This window comes from Macrobrachium rosenbergii, chromosome 23 (genome assembly GCF_040412425.1).
Source record: "Macrobrachium rosenbergii isolate ZJJX-2024 chromosome 23, ASM4041242v1, whole genome shotgun sequence".
NCBI lineage: Eukaryota > Metazoa > Arthropoda > Malacostraca > Decapoda > Palaemonidae > Macrobrachium > Macrobrachium rosenbergii.
This window is the reverse complement of record NC_089763.1, coordinates 46,390,545-46,406,777: the sequence shown is the minus strand read 5'-3', so window position 1 is coordinate 46,406,777 and position 16,233 is coordinate 46,390,545. Positions and strand designations below refer to the sequence as shown.

Sequence of the window (16,233 nt, the reverse complement as noted above, 5' to 3'; positions counted from 1 at the left end):
TTTCCCTCAGTTTTCCCTACAGTACCTTCAGATTTCTACCAAAGGTACCTTTTTATTTAACAACAAATCTTGCTAGCATATAAATACTAAAGAAAATATCTTGGAAAAATAAGGCTCATTTACTGACGCGAGTTATTAGGGCAATGGCACAAATGGTCATGAAGAATAAGAAATACTGTGAAGAAACAGCTAATGCACATATTCTCTTGGGGTGGTTTACACAGCCCATTGTGAAGTGAATTATATACAGTACACGAAAGAGATGACTAATGGAATGTCAGAGGCCCTCTGCGTCACATGGTGTTCAAGGCAATGACAGTGTTCCTTTGCCACCTATTTGGCCACCAAACTAACCTTATTTGCAGTAGCCTTGACAGTGTGGTCGTTGTGTCACACAGCAACAATAACTTGATTGAAATGCTCATACTATATTTTTAAGTGAACTATTGGCAAAGACCACAAAATCACCTAATTTCATATACAGTAAACACCCCGTAGTCACTCGGAAGTGCACTAACATCGCCCCCTTAATAGCTAAAATCTGCGAATACTTAAAAACCCTCTAAACACACAACTGCCTATTCTGATAGTTCAAACACAAAAAAAAAAAAAGCTCTAAAAATGCTTATACCCTAGTATTTTAATAGTTTTACCACAACAATGCATTTAGTCATGAAAATAGCAACTATTTCTTAGTGAAAAATACTGCAAATAGGCGAATTTTCCATGAATAATGTGTATATATGTTCCACACAGAAATCCACGAATCGGTGAGTCCGCGAATTGTGAGAATGCGAATATGGGGGGTTTACTGTGTCTCGTTATAGTCTGCCTCTTCATGTAACAAGAAGTAAATTCTTCATTATCAAAACTTACAACCTCAGAACAATTTAAAATAAATGGTCCCCAGTTTTGTACACCACTGTGATTATTTTATTAGAAAGAAAAAGTTAACATAATTACTGGTGGTCTTGGAGTTGCTCCAGGGAGAGGGCCATTTGGCCCAGGTTGAGATGTTACAGCGCTAGGAGGGGGAGGAGGTGTTTGTGATGGATCTGTTCCATTGTAAGGTGGTCGTGCCCCTGGCATAGGACCTGAAACAGAAGTTCCATTGAAAGGAGGATGCACACCTGGCATAGGACCTGAAACAGAAGTACCATTGTAAGTATGATGAACATGGCAAGACCTGAAACAGGTGACAATAAAACCTTACAATAAGCAATATGCTAACCAACAAAATTAGGGCAGAGATGCTTAACCTATGCCTAACATGTAAAATACAAGAATATAAAAATGCAAAAGCACAACTAAGGTGTAAACACAAGAATGTTAAAAGAAAAAAGCACACACTGTGTTGCAACAAACCAATGGGGAAAAGTTGCGTTTAAAATTTACCAGAAAGGTATATGAGGTATGTATTAATTTAACTGAATTTTATTAGTGATTAACTAATGAAAAAGATATACAACACGATTAAAAATAGACCCGCTCACACAAAATGACCAAAATCAATGACAAAAAGTGATGGGCTCTACAAAATCAGTAACCATACTGCCAAACAGATATACAAGCATAGCCTTAACTCATAAGAATGTGAGCCTTTATACCTCATAAATTTCAGCAGATATTGCAACAATACTTTTAATAATGAAGGTATGACCTGAATCATTAAAACTACAGTATAACCTGTCATAAACATCCAGTCCATGCTACACATCTCAATATGGTGTGAATACTAAAAAATATTAATAACTAAAGTCCATTTTGCCTAAGAGATCTTTTTATAGTCCACACCCCTCCACTATGAACATGAATTATTCATCTTACAAACACCAAATAAAATAATGAATTTAAAAATCAATAAAAATCCTAAATTCAAAAGCTGTGTGAAAACCAAAAACTTAACATGTATACTGTAGTATATTTACGTATACCCATCCACTTTACAAAAATATTAATAAACACATCAAAGCAAAGTTAATGTAAAGACAGCTTACATCTGCATATTTACCTGGATGTCTGGGATACTGCATAGTAGGTGGTCCTGGAGGGCCTGGTGGGCCAGGTGGTCCTGGTGGACCCTGAGGTGGACCGGTAGTTGGGACAGGTGGTCCCTGAGGAGGACCAGTTGGAGGACCTGTAGGTGGACCTGGGGGTCCTGATGATACTGGAGGGCCAGGAGGACCTGAAGGGCCTGGTGGGCCAGGAGGCCCTGAGGGTCCTGGTGGGCCAGGAGGGCCAGGTGCTCTTGATGGATCCTGATCAAGACGTCGGCCCTGAACAAGCGCAGTGACCTGAGGAGGTACAGGTTGGTTACGAGCAATACAACGATACGCCATAATCTGCGCCCTTAACTGATGCATCTGAGAGGCATTAAGGAGTCCTGGTCGTGGACCCTCTGGACCACCCGGACCAGAAGGCCCATAACCAGGCCCACTTGGAGGGCCTGGTGGACCTCCAGGTGTAGTGCCAGCACCTGTTGTTGCTGGGGGTGGCCCCATACTGCCATACTTGGCTCTCATGCTGACTAAGTCTGCATATCTAGGATCATTTTGCATTCCTTTATCTTCCATAGTGTTGATGGCCTTTTGCAGAGCATTAAGATTCTCTTGCTGGTAGCTCCCACCACTGGGACTTGGACCATTAGGGCCGCCACCACTGGTTGGAGGTGGAAGTCCACTGACTGGAGGACCACCTGGAGGGCCCTGTGCTGGATGGTGTACTCCAGGACCTTGCTGCTGTTGTTGAGGTTGTGGTTGATAACTATTTGCATAGGGTCCTGGTGGAGGCTGTTGCCATCCCTGAGACCCTTGTGGTCCTTGAGGGTAAGGATGGTGAGGACCAGGAGCCCCTTGGGGTACCATTCCAGGAGCAGGGCCACTGGGAGGAGGTCCCTGTTGTGCTGGTGGTGGGCCACCTGGACCTGGAGACATGACAGGAGGACCCATTGGTGAAGGAGTCTGGGGGGGTCCCATAGGAGACTGGGCCTGTGGAGGTCCTACAGCAGGCGATGTTGCCTGTGGTGGAGGCATTGGTGACAATGCCTGTTGGGGAGGACCCATAGGGGACGCTGCACTCCCTGGATTTGGACTTGGAGCCGACATCCCTCTGGAAGAATCAAAATGGACATTAACCCTCTAAATGTTAATATATTTTATCATCTCATACTTACATCTACATTCAATGCTATAGAACACAATGAATACTAAATACTATTAGTTGAATCTAATGAGAAAACAAAAACAATCTACAATATCATATGAAAGGAAAAATTATATTTTCATAATAAAATTAAGTTTTATATATACTTACCAAGTAATTACATAGCTATAGTTTCTAACTCGCATGGCAGCCTTTATTTAAAAAAATCGGGGTAGCGCTTTGATAGTTTAGTGTAGGTGACAAGCCCCGCCCACTAACGGGAGTACTGGAAATGACTTAGCAGAAAACCTCACTCTGTTTGTGGCCTTATGCCCATGAGAGGGGAGGAGGCCGGGGCTCCGATTCTGTATTTACTTGGTAAGTATTTATGAAACTTAATTTCATTATGAAAATATAGTTTTCATATATGTAACTTACCAAGTAATTACATAGATGAATCCTACATTGAATGGGGGTGGGATACATAGACAAATTCTATTCCAAAACATTAAGGCATCGTAATGACTTTGAAACAGAAAAATTGCTAGCACTGAAACAATGCTTGTCGTTTCCTTAAGTGGTACGAGAGCCACTGAAGGTGAATACTGCCTCTGGCTGGTGCTCACCTTAACCTGTAGTGGCGTGGCAGTAAATCCATGGGGCGCCTCTACTTAAGTGGTAGCTTTGCAGTGAAGGATAGGACCAATGGCTAGCAAAGCATATATAAGTGCCCTTGTCCTGGCAGCAGTACCAACATAAAAAACAACCAGACAACACTGTCACCTACACTGAAAACACCACAACCCATCCACTGAGACTGGTGGGTACTCCAGGTACACTGTACCCCCAGGCTCTTGAAAATTTGACACCATACTTCAAGGCGAAGAGATAGTACGAAAAAAACAGAGATTCCTGTGCTTCCTTCCCCAATACCATGCCAGCCACTAAAAATGGCCCCAGGGTACTGCAATTTTCAAACACTGTTACTACTTCTTTTAAATAACGAGACACGAAGATCAGTTTGCACTTCCAGTGGGCCAACTGCAGAATGGGAGTGAGGGACATATTGTGCCTGAAAGCTAATCCGGTAGAGACTGCCCTAACGTCAAGAGCTTTCACTTTAAAAGTAGGCAAAATGTCCTCCTCACCCTGAGAGTGCACCTCAGAAATTGTCTTTGACAAAGAAGGACAATGCATTTTTAGTCTGAGGGTGAGACAGGTTCTTGGCAGAGCACCACAGGTTACTGAATGGTCCTCTGATCATCTTGGTCCTGCTCAGGTAAAACCTTACAACCCTAGCAGGACAAAAAACTCTCTCTTCTTTCTCACAACCAAGGTATCCATTAAGGTCTTAATGGAGAAAGAACGGGGCCAGGGCTTGGAAGGGTCCTTGTTCTTAGCTAAAAAAAAATCCAAGGGCAAAGTAGCAAACTGCATCTCCTTGTGAAAAAACCTACCCTTTATCAATGGCTTGGATCTCACTAATATGTTAGCAGTGGCCAAGGCCACGAGGAAGTGTCTTCCGAGTAAGGTTTCTCCGCGAAGAAGAATGAAGGGGTTCAAAAGAGACCTGTCAGCCACTTCAACACTACGTCCAGGTTCCAGGAGACTAGATCTTCCTTTCTTTGCTAGACGTATCAAAGTACTTGACGAGGTCGTTACAATCTGGGATTGATGCAAGATTCAGTACCCATGTTTAAACACTGAGCTAAACACAGATCAACACCTCTTAATGGTGGAGGACAAGAGATTCCTACATCTCCTCAGATAAAGAAGGAAATCTGCAATTTGAGTCACTGATGTCTCAGAAGAAAAGACGTTGAGTCTGAGACACCAACTTCAGAAAATCGCCCACTTAGCCTGGAAGATACAGCTAAAAAATGACGCCTGCATCTTGCAATAGCTTCTGCAGCATGTCTTGAAAACCCTTACGCTCTGACAAGCTTCTGGTCAGTTTGAAGCCTGTCAGGGCAAGAGCAGACAACCCTTTGATATCTCTTAAAGTGAGGTTGTAAGAGCAGATACGGTTTTTAGGGGAAAGTCTCGGAAAGTCCACTCGCAACTGTAGCAGGTCCTGGAACCATTCTTTCATGAACCAGAACGGGGCTATGGGAGTTATCGTAATGTTGCGATGAGCCCAAGACTTGTTCAGCACTTCCCTGACCATGTTGAAAGGTGGTAAGGCTTAGTGGTCCAAGTGGGACCAATCTTGCAGTATGGCATCCATTGCTCATGCTAGAACTGGAGCCCCGAGAGCAAAAGAGAGGAAGGCGATGGTTCCTTGAGGTGGCAAACAAGTCCAATGTAGGCCTGCCCCATAGTATCACAGATTCCGACTGACCAGGGGATCCAAGGTGGGAAGGACATACTCTTCTATGACTCAATTCGTCCGCCAGAATATTTAGTTTGATCTGTCCACAGTAGAAGGTCCCTTGCTGTCTGTCAGAGAGAAATTTAGTGATTGCCGCCTCGCTTTCGTATGTACGTTAGGCCTGCGGTACTGTCTGAATGGACTACCACTGCCTTGTTATGAGCTAGGGTCAAGAAGCACTGAAGCCCCGAGTGAATTGCTTTCTGGTCTCTGACGATGTGAAGGTTCTGTTCTTCCAGCAACCACATCCCGGAAACTTTCCGGTTCCCCATGAGGACTCCCCAAGACAGAACTGAGAAGCCTGCATAGAAGTCTAGTTCTGGGCTCAGAGGGTGAAGGGCTTTCCTTCTAAAAGTCTATGTTCAGATTGCCACAACTGCCGGTCCAACTTGATCTCTGGGTTTATCAGGAAAAGCGTAGGTGTCCGGCTGTTTCCCTGTACCAGTTGGCCTTGAGAAAGAATGCAAAACTCTCCTAAGAAGTTTGCCTAACTTGATGAAATGCAAAACACTCCTAAGCAGTTTGCCTAACTTCACGATGGACAATGTAGTCCCCAGTAGGCTAATCCAGTAGGCAAAACGAAGGGGCTAGAAACCTGTGGACCGTCTGAAGGCGGCTGGCGATTCTCTTGGAAGACGGAAAAAGCCCGAAAAGTCTGAGAGATGAGACTCATCCCCAAATAGAGGAACTCTTGCGATGTGGCCAACTGGGGCTTCTGGAGGTAGATGATGATTCCCAGTTCCTGAGAGAGGAGATGTTCAAGTCCTTCCTGCGCTTTTCCCTCCAAGGGGATCAAAAGGCAAGTCGTCCAAAATATAGGCTGACATTTATGCCTGTTAAATGAAATCATCTTGCTAGAGGAGCAAGGACTCGAGTGAACATTTGAGGTGCCATAGAGAGGCCTATGCAAAGAGCCCAAAACTTGAAGATTTAGCTGGCGCTGGGCACTCCAAGAGGAGACAGGCGTTTAGATGCTGACGTGGGGTGCCTGAGAGTGTCCTGAAAGATGAGCCTTAGATACTTCCTGGAGTCCGGATGGATGGTGGAAGTGGAAGCATGCCTACTGCATATCCAAGGATATCATCCAATTGCCCTGGTGAATGGATGAAAGGACTGACTGGTTCGTCCCCATCTGAACTTTGTCTACCGGACAAAGAGACTGAGGGTGCTTACGTTGAGGACTGGTCTCCAAACTCCGAAAATTTGGAGACCACAAACAGATGGTAGTAGAACCAACCAAGAGAGCTAAGAACATGCCAGTGATGGGGAGGAGCGTGGGGCATCAGCAGATCAGATGGATGGATGTGGTGAGGAGGGATATGGGTGAGGTGGGACTGGGGGAAGCAGATGTAAGGAATAGGAAGAGATGGAGAAAGTTGACTCAAGCAGCTGACCTTGCTATACACTGGATTAATAAAGTCGAAAGAAGAAGAAGAAGAAAAAACAGATGGTAGTAGAAGCCCTCTGAGTTGATGTCCTCGACTTCTTCTATGACTCTTTCGAAGGAGAGAGGGGACCTCCTCCAAAAGGGTCAAATGTTTTCCCAAGCCTCTGAGTAGGCCGTCAAAACGATGAGAAAAGTGACTAAAGGGGGGGGTCTCCATGAATGGAACAGAGGAACCCTCCCTCAGAACCTTGACAATCCACTGTTCTGTCCCTCTGATACTCCACTTCTCCCAAAACTTGAGAAGACTGGCTCTCACTTGTGCATGGAGGACTTCTTCCTCATGTCTTGGGCAAGGACTTGAGGTCTTCTTGATAGTTATCGCTGAGAAGCGGACACTGGAGCGGGTCCTAGACTGGACTTGGGCTTACTCCCATGGTAGTTCAATTTCTGGGCCTGAGTGCCTCCTTTAGTGGAATGGGAGCACCAAAAAATTCTTTTCTTCAAAACTCCCAAAGAGAAAAGGGATGCAAGTTCAAAAGAGCCATTACTGATGGTCTTGTCTACACGAGAAAGGACTCCTAGCCAGTCTGAGGTGGAGTCTCCTACTAAACCATTGCAACTTTAATCTTCTTGGCTAATGCTCTTACCATCCAGTCCAAGAAACTGAAAGCTTTAAACAACTCAAAGAGGTCTCCTTGTCAAGTTCTGCCAATGAAAGAACATAATGCCCAACTCAAAGAGGTCTCCTTGACTGAAAAAATGCCGAGACAACGTCAGGAAGGAAGGACGAGTTTCCTCAATGGCACAGGAAAGAAACCTCCTACGGATTAAGCGTGAGGGAGGAAAGACGGAGGAATCCTTACCCTGCTCCCTCTTAGCAGAAAACCAAACTTCAATCTCAAGTGCATTCCTAGAAGAAGAGGAAAGCACCATTGTGGGGAGCCTAGGTCTGTCATCTGTATGGCTCCGCATTCAGGAAGGTCAAGGCAGGTGAGACCTGGGCTAGCTGAAGCCAAAAAAGGGTAGGAAAGCTTGCCTGCAAAAATTGATGGAGAGCTGCATAAGCTATGAGATCCGCAGTCAGAAACAGGCACTTGGTGGTCCAACAGGAGACTGATACTGAAGAGTTGGTGCCAGGCGCTTGGGAGCTGGCGCCAGGTGCTTGAAAGCTGGCACTGGGTGCTTAGCAACTGGCGCCGAGCAATTGGGAGCTGGCGCCAGGCACTCAGAAACTGGGGCCAGATGCTTAATCGGAGCAAGAGCAGGCCCATCAGGGCCAACAGGCGAAGGCGACGAAGTAGAAGGTCTGACTGGAGGAGGCAAAGGAGATCGCAGTCTCTGGGAAGATGAAGCTGACAATAGCACCTATCATGGGCGTGGGCACTGGGTGCTCATGAATGGACGCTGGACGCTCGTGAGTGGGTGCTGGGCACTCGGGAGCTGGCACCAGGCACTTGGTAGCTAGTGCCAGGTGCTCAGAAAGCAGCAAAGAACACCTGGAAGTCGGGCACTTGGGAGCCAAGTGTGGGCGCTCGTGGACAAAAGTCGAGCGGACAGGTGAGACGTTCTCCAGACTGTCCAAAGCCAACAAGTGTGGGCACACGTGGACTGAAGCGGACACGAGTAACTGTGTGAAGGCCTGGGACTGCAAAGAGAATGCTTGTACAGTACTTCTTAACAGGCACTGGACTCCCCATCAGATCAGAACTCTGACCGAGGCTTGCAGAAGTACGCTTAAATGGACGGAAAGAGTCCAGGTAAGTCTATGCCCTTTCTGTCCACGCTGCTATCATCAGACGAGCTTGAGGACAAGCCTTTCCAATGGCTGTCTACCAACACCTGGGACTGTACAACAGTGCGGTTGAGGGGACGACTACCTGTGGGCAAACACCCTCAGCCTCCCTTGGACTTTCGGTATATCTTCTCCCAGGGTTGGGGGAGCAGGACAGTGACCTTGGTCTAGGAGAACTGACAGGATGAGTAGCCACCTCCTCCACTTACACAACACTGTCGCTTGTCACTTTGCCGGAAGTGGTGCCATCTGAATAAGTTTTCCCATAAACGCCTTCAGTGATGCACCTAACTATCACTGTACTCACTTGTAGGATAATTTTCTTGTCAAACCTAGACTCTAGACTAGCAATGGCACTGGGTTCAGAAGCAAGGGAGCCAGGCGCGGGAATAGGTGGATTAAAAACAGGAGGGGTAGTTGCAGGAGAAAAATTAGGAAGAGAGGCAGAATGAATAGCAGAGTTATCTTCTAACCTAGGCTACGGCAGAATACTAGGCTAAAGGAAACTCTTTTTTCAGCTGTAGCGGCTGCTTTCCTTTTTCTATCCCTCTCTAACTTGTCTGGTTGAGATTTAAGTACCTTTTACTCTTGCTAGTCATACATTTAGCACAAGTTTTCTCCCTACTATATTTCTGCCCACTACATTTATTGCAGATTGTATGAGAATCATATGAAGATTTGATTAATCTGGTTTTGCAACTTTCGCTACAATAGCAAAACTAGAAGTACTTGAATCAGACATAATAATAACCAAAGAACTAGAAAAAATGATCCTGAAAGCTATTGAAGCTTGAAGGCTACTCAAATAACCGATAACACTTCACCGAAATCCAGCCATACAACCAAAAATCATTAAACAAAAGCTGCAGCAAACCCCTGATTTTACTCAAGAGGCAGCAGAAACAGAATGAGGTTTTCTGCTAAGTCGTTTCCAGTACTCCCGTTAGTGGGTGGGGCTTGTAACCTACACTAAACTATCGAAGTGCTACCGCAATTTTTTAAATAAAGGCTGCAGAGCGAGTTAGAAATCATAGCTATGTTATTACCTGGTAAGTTACTTATATGAAACTTGATATTCAAGAACATCTTAGAATCTACCCATACAGTAATCCTTGAATTATCCAGATCACCATTATCTGACACAGGGATCAAGGCCCCAAAGATATATACAGTATCTACAATATTTAAAAAATTGTAAAAAATAATCTCTGATGGTTGGCAATATTGCACGGCCTCAGGAAAATGTTGGTGAATCTGCTTACATTCAAACAGAGAGAGAAAGGGTTTTAGGGGTGGGGGAGGCCTCAAGAAGTTTCCGAGGGTGGGGGTTAGATGGCTGGGCACCATGAGAGAGAGAGAGAGAGAGAGAGAGAGAGAGAGAGGCACCAGAGAGAGGGAGAGAGAGGAGCAGAGAGAAAGACTAACTGAAATGAAATACTGAGTGATAAAATATTCTCTTTTTTATACTGTTATGATGATATGTGTGATAATCATACCTAGAGTCAACTAAATTTGTAATGAAATACTGTACAGTAAATCAAGCAAAGCAGAGAAGAAAAATGGTAAATGTGATACCACACTAAAAAACACACAAACGCATATACAGTACTAGGCTATGTAGATGGTAACGTCAACTCTGATGAAATACTACATGTAGATGTAAACGCGTGCATACAAGTAAAGCTTCCGTGATATTATGAGGTGAAATGAAAAATCACTAATTCCCATAAAACAAGAAATTAACTACAGTATTTTTATGTAGTGTTCTTTTAACGAATTTGCTCTGGACAGTCGTCACTGAGAAATGCCATGTGTACTTTATATGTACAGGGTGTTTTACACAACACAATTTCCATGACATTCTTTATTTACCAAACAAATTTCATTTTCAGTAGGTTGTACTAGGCTAGTCTTTCAAACAAGATTATCCAACTTAAGGCTTATGTAACAACTCATAAACATGTCTTACAATTAACAACCACTTACCAAAAAAACTGACATAAACAACATCGAGTATAACATGAACAAACAAATCAGGAAACAGCTGTTTTGCAATTTTGAGGGATTTTACTTTAACATAAAGTATGTTAGTTTACCAGCGCATACCTGTTTTACATTTATGTACAAAAATAAAAATAATACTTAAATTAACACATTCATTTCTTTTAGTAACTGAAAATGATCCTCCTAATTCTTTTGTTAGTAGGCTCACTCAGCTGATTCTGAGAAGGTAAACATTAGTCATTGCAAATAGCGGACGATCAGTTATTTTAACACTTATTACGAAGATATAACATCATAATAAAAAAGTACCGTATAAGCAGATTCAGTAAGTAAAATATCAGTTTCATTACCATTACCTTTGTATAAAAAACTGCTGTAGTAGCTTATTTGACTTAAGCAAATGGATACTGTGAGTGTAACACCTAGCCTAAGTCAATATTTCCCACACACACATTTTGGATCTCGTGTATGGTAAAACAATATGGTAACAACTGATCAGAAAGTTGCTGTATAAAAATACATTAATGGTCATAAAGCCATGGAAGGTTAAACAGATAGGCTACCTACCTACTGAATTGTATCATTTACGAACGAGGGAAAAAGCAGGGTACATTTTTTTTCAATGTGTATTCATGCAGTATATTTTGTTAAATATATAGGGAAAAAGGGTAGATAGCCTGATTACCTTTTGCATAAAGTTTTCAGTTCAAAGTGTGATGGCTGTTGTTTATAGGCATACTGAGTACAGTATTTACAGATAGGCCTATGTGGTATTGACAAGGTTAGGTGAGGAAGGGTATGGAGTTGCCCTTGAACACCCAAGAAATCTTAACTCAGTGGATTAGTTAACCTCCTTCTATATTATCATTATGGTCATACCATACCTAAAAAAAGTGTTATATAATCTGGCGAATTTACGAAGAAACTCATACCTGGAGCCACTGTTTCTAGGCCTTTCAATCCTAACTTTGTTAACACATCCTATTTCATGTATCTATTTTCTTATAAGTTGAACAGTGCACATTTACAAAATTAAGATCACACTTTTTCTTTATAAATATAACTATGCAATTTTATATACATCCTAAAATACATGACAGCAGGAGAGAAAATTGAGAAAACTATTACGCAGTTCCTATATCTTGCATTCTTGCATAAATAGACTTTCCTGACATTTGAAGTATGTATATAATATGTTTCAAAAGCTTTTTTTTTTTTATTTTGCCACAGTGCTCCATAGAACTGTCAAGAGATATGTTCATTCTGAGAAGAAATGTACTTAAAAACGATGACTGAGTCTGGCAATAGTGCTGGCCACAAATACTCAGCATGGATATAAATGTTAAAAATGTGAATTTAGTTCAAAATAAAACGATGCAAGTTCAAGGTCATAAATGAAAAGTTTTATATTAACATTCTGTATAAGTATGGTAACTTAACAATAATTTATGACTGTTGATGGAGTCACGCTTTTCAGGACTTCCAGGTAGAAACAGCATTCTTATTATCAGTTGTAGTGTTACTGAGGTTTTGACAGGTATGATACAATGCTTGTCATTAAAAATGTGTACAAGCAAATAGGAGTGAGGGTCCTGCAGATCACCTTCATCATAAGACAGGGCCTGATAAAGAAAGCTAAATAGTAAACAATTACCTCTAACCAAGTTAGGGTGAAGCAGGCAAGAGTCTAAGGAGACAAAGAATCCTAGATCAGGTAAGATGTCACCTTAGTTTGTTGAGTTAGGTTAGGAAAGCTTGGGTCACTGAAATTCACCCTAATCTATGGTGCCTTAGGCTAGTCCCATTAGTATGGGATGGTTGGACAGATCAATTAATTTAAGCTTAAAAGCCAAGCACTCAGGTAACAAGGCCATTTAACATCTAGGTTAGCCTAGTTGGGGTGGGGGCACAAGAGACCCCAGTTAATGAATTAAAATATCAATGATGGAAACAGCTGTCAAATTCATCATATAAATAATTAATAAAAAATAATCTGCATCCTGTCAGAAAATCTATATGTTACAGCTGTACTCAATTAGAGAACCAGAATTAGACCTGTAGGCTAGACTGAATAACATTTTTGCAGACTTCTGTTTCCTGAATATTAAGCACAGCAATGTCATGGGTGTAGTGAAAAGCGCAAAGATACCAATCTAACATACTAGCCCTTCTGAGGCTAGGCTATTCACAAGCATGTCAACTGTTCAAAACACTTTTCTTTACAATACCACATCCTACAACAGAAGACAAGCTTGGGATAGCAAATGGTAAGATGTTTGCCTAGAATTCATTCAGTCTAAAGATGTTCGTGAACTCATGACAGCAGTGAAAATATTCAAGTTTACAACTTATATAGCCTTAGCAGTATTATTTTAGTTTAATATCAGTTAACAAAACTAAGTCTTTTGCTTTGTTTTGAAGTCTCCTTAATATGCTTCATAGAAAAATACTCAAAATCTATAGGAAATTTACTGTTACCGAGATATTTACTGATGAATGTTGTTATCCACTTGGACATTTTCAATTTCTTTGTGTATTTTAAAATTTCAAGCTAATGGTGGTCCCAATCATTATTTTGTCCCATTGCACTGTGGATAAGGATATCTTGCATATCTAAAATATCTTTTGTTATTGTGATCTAGAAATGTGAGTATGTGGATATTGATGAAACCTGATTTGGATCTTTTGTTCCTTCACCACTTAAGTGTGATTTTTTAATTCAGGAGTTGCTTGAAAACAACAGCTTTATTATTGGTCATGATTCATTTGGTGGGGCTGATTTGAATTTTTCCTTTTCAGTGGATATTTCCAACAATTTTGGTAACAAATTAATTTAAAGTTACTGGAACCCCTTGTAACACCTACAACTAAGGGGTACCACAGTTAGAAACTGGGGTTTCTGGGTGAGGGAAAATACAAGAGATACAAGAATGTATCCTAAGAGCCCATGATAACCTACTTCTGCAAGTTCTGGTTTACTGATAGAACTTTTAAAAAAGTAACACCACACACTAATTTAGTTCTGTAGGTTACACTAGACTGGGAGAGTTCTTTGCCCTCAGGCCTAGGATTTGTTAGGTCACAACTCTATAATCTATTTTAATTCAGTGTGCTAAATTTAGATGGGGGGGGTCCAGAGGGAAGGCAAAGCCCAAGGACAAGTTAAGATCCAGTGCCCTGAGTTACATTAGGTTAAATATAGGGTATGGGTAGTTTGCAGAACAATACCAGCCTACAGTTCCGTAACAGGTAGAACTAAGCAAGAGCTCCGCATCAAGTATTACTTTGGAAATTGATTTTTCCTATAGTATTTTGGTTGCTTATTAAGAATTTACAATTATTTTTTGTCAGTTGACTGTAATTAAGTTCTGAACTCATACGTTCAGCATCTTGTGGAATGCTATCGCACATGCCCAGTGTTATAGAGGAGCTTTTGGTAAAAAGTGGTTTCCTTCACTGGGGAAGCAGCCCCCTGACTAAGCAACACAACCTGCTAGGTTAGGTTAGGTTGGGGTACATTAGGTTAGTATAGTTCATTTTATAATCAGTTTCTTTAGCCAATCCCTTCTTAATATATGGGTCCCTAATGACCTGCGAATGCATGGAACCGTTCCATAACAACAACATAGCAGTCAAGTCTTTCTCCCATTGTTTCCAAAACCCCACCCGTTCCCAAAGGGTCCCCAACCATGTTGGGTAGATATGAGGTTAATAACAATTGACTGACAATAAACAACACCACCTCCTTCATCAGCAACACTAAAACCACAGGATAAATCAATTTCCAAGGTAATAGTCCATGTGGAGTTCTTACTTAGAAATACCCCATAACAATAGTTCTAAATAAAAAATAGGTTGGAATAAAAGATTTTCAGTTTCCTGTACCAGCCTGATAGGAATGAATATTAAAACAATTCAAGATGGTAAATATCTTGATTGGCTAACAGTATATTTTCTATAGAATTTGGTAACATTTTTGTATTGTGCACACCCTGGCATAGGCCTTTAAAGGAGATAAAGAGAACAAAATAAAAACTCAAACAAGGTGTTGTAGCAACAAAATAATACCGTTCCCCAACCTAGAGCCCTGGTTTCCCACTGGGGGGGGGGGCAATATTTACAAGGTACCGTTACTGATAGGGCCTGGGACTACTGAGGCACAGTTAGTTTATCTCTAAAGATGCTACCTTAATAAAGAATTGAACGACAGAAACGTTCATAGAACACACTAAAAACATACGGAAATCATGTTTTCAAGCAACAGAATGTGACTATGATATGGCATTATTAGGTAAATATTTACAGTCTACGTGTTGCTTTCCCCGAATAACTGGTACCCAAGCATACGTAACCTACAATGGCGATTACTCTGGAAGGCTATTCGGTCTAGGCCTAAATGAATGCTTGTAAGAACATATGATATATATCGTTGCAACCATTGGACAAGGTTCAATAGAGCACCACAGCTGAGTTATTTACTAAAAAATGCTACGATGTAGAGCAGAGATGCCTGTAGCCAAGAGTCGACCATTGTCAGAACCTTTACCGTACCCGGCCCACATTTACCACCATTTTTCATATTAAATACACTTATTGCGAAGTCAAAACTCTGCGCTACTCAATCTTCACAAATTTTCGAACACCAAGGCACAGTATTACCGTTAACAGACGTACTTGTATTCAGAAAATCATGACGGAACAAGGAACTCTCTTTTATTTTTGTGCTCTCACAAATGACCCAAACACCACTGCAAGCTTGCGGCGTTGCCAAATGTAAACATAGCGTGCGTATTTATTCAACAAAATTTGGTCTCAGAACTTTTGTGCATAAGCAACCTATTATATATAAATTTAGTATCTATTATCAAATCAAAGCTATCTGTTTTCCATAAGATTTTACAAATAATTACTAACATTATGCGCACAGAGGACAACAAACATTGACAGTCAGTGTACTACAGCAGATTAACCAGTTCATTCCTCAGTTCCACGATTAAAAGAAATTACAATAACAATAGCAGTTTCTGGATGCAATCCTGCCTTTTTAATCTGTGCTTTTCATTTGCACTAAAATAAAATTATATTACTTGCTGCAAAGGTTAGTACCTAGGTCGTGTTATTGACAAAGAATATCCACACGCGGAAATGTAATAAAATTTATTACGTATTAGTATTACCTCTTACAGAAATCAGATCCTATCTGAAAAAGTTTTTCCTAAAACGGAAGAAACTACGAAAACACAGTTACTGGCCCTTTCACTCTCTAATAGATTATTGAGAATTAAATTCCAGATAACAAACATTCCAAATAACTACTTAAAAACATATACAGAATTCTGCGCATTGTGTAAATTAAATGCACAGTAATTATCATTTACCTTGCATGTACACGTAATTATTGTAGTATATATTTTCCTCTTCTTTAAGCCAAAATAAATGGCTCCATCGACCTTTACAATGATGTGTTCCCAGTTCTGACCACCCAAAAATGTTATTTTGTGATTTTTTTAAATATATTTTTACACACCTGCTCTATCT

At 41.4% G+C, this 16,233-nt stretch overlaps 1 protein-coding gene across 25 annotated transcripts in view; it reads right to left on the bottom strand.

The window, feature by feature from the left end:
• brm (ATP-dependent helicase brm) overlaps positions 1–15,649 on the bottom strand; it is a 134,207-nt gene extending 118,558 nt beyond the window's left edge. For 7 of the 25 annotated variants that reach the window (XM_067125897.1, XM_067125902.1, XM_067125906.1 and 4 more), the window contains exons 1-3: positions 15,370–15,509; positions 2,012–3,108; positions 964–1,142 (exon numbers count right to left, since the gene is read on the bottom strand). In XM_067125897.1, coding sequence (XP_066981998.1) covers positions 964–1,142; positions 2,012–3,104 — 1,272 coding nt within the window. In that variant the 5' untranslated portion in view covers positions 3,105–3,108; positions 15,370–15,509. Of the gene's footprint in view, positions 1–963; positions 1,143–2,011; positions 3,109–15,354; positions 15,510–15,609 lie in introns of those variants that run through there. The other 18 variants (XM_067125915.1, XM_067125904.1, XM_067125909.1 and 15 more) reach the window with 5 other exon arrangements.
• Between the last annotated feature and the right edge of the window lie 584 nt (positions 15,650–16,233).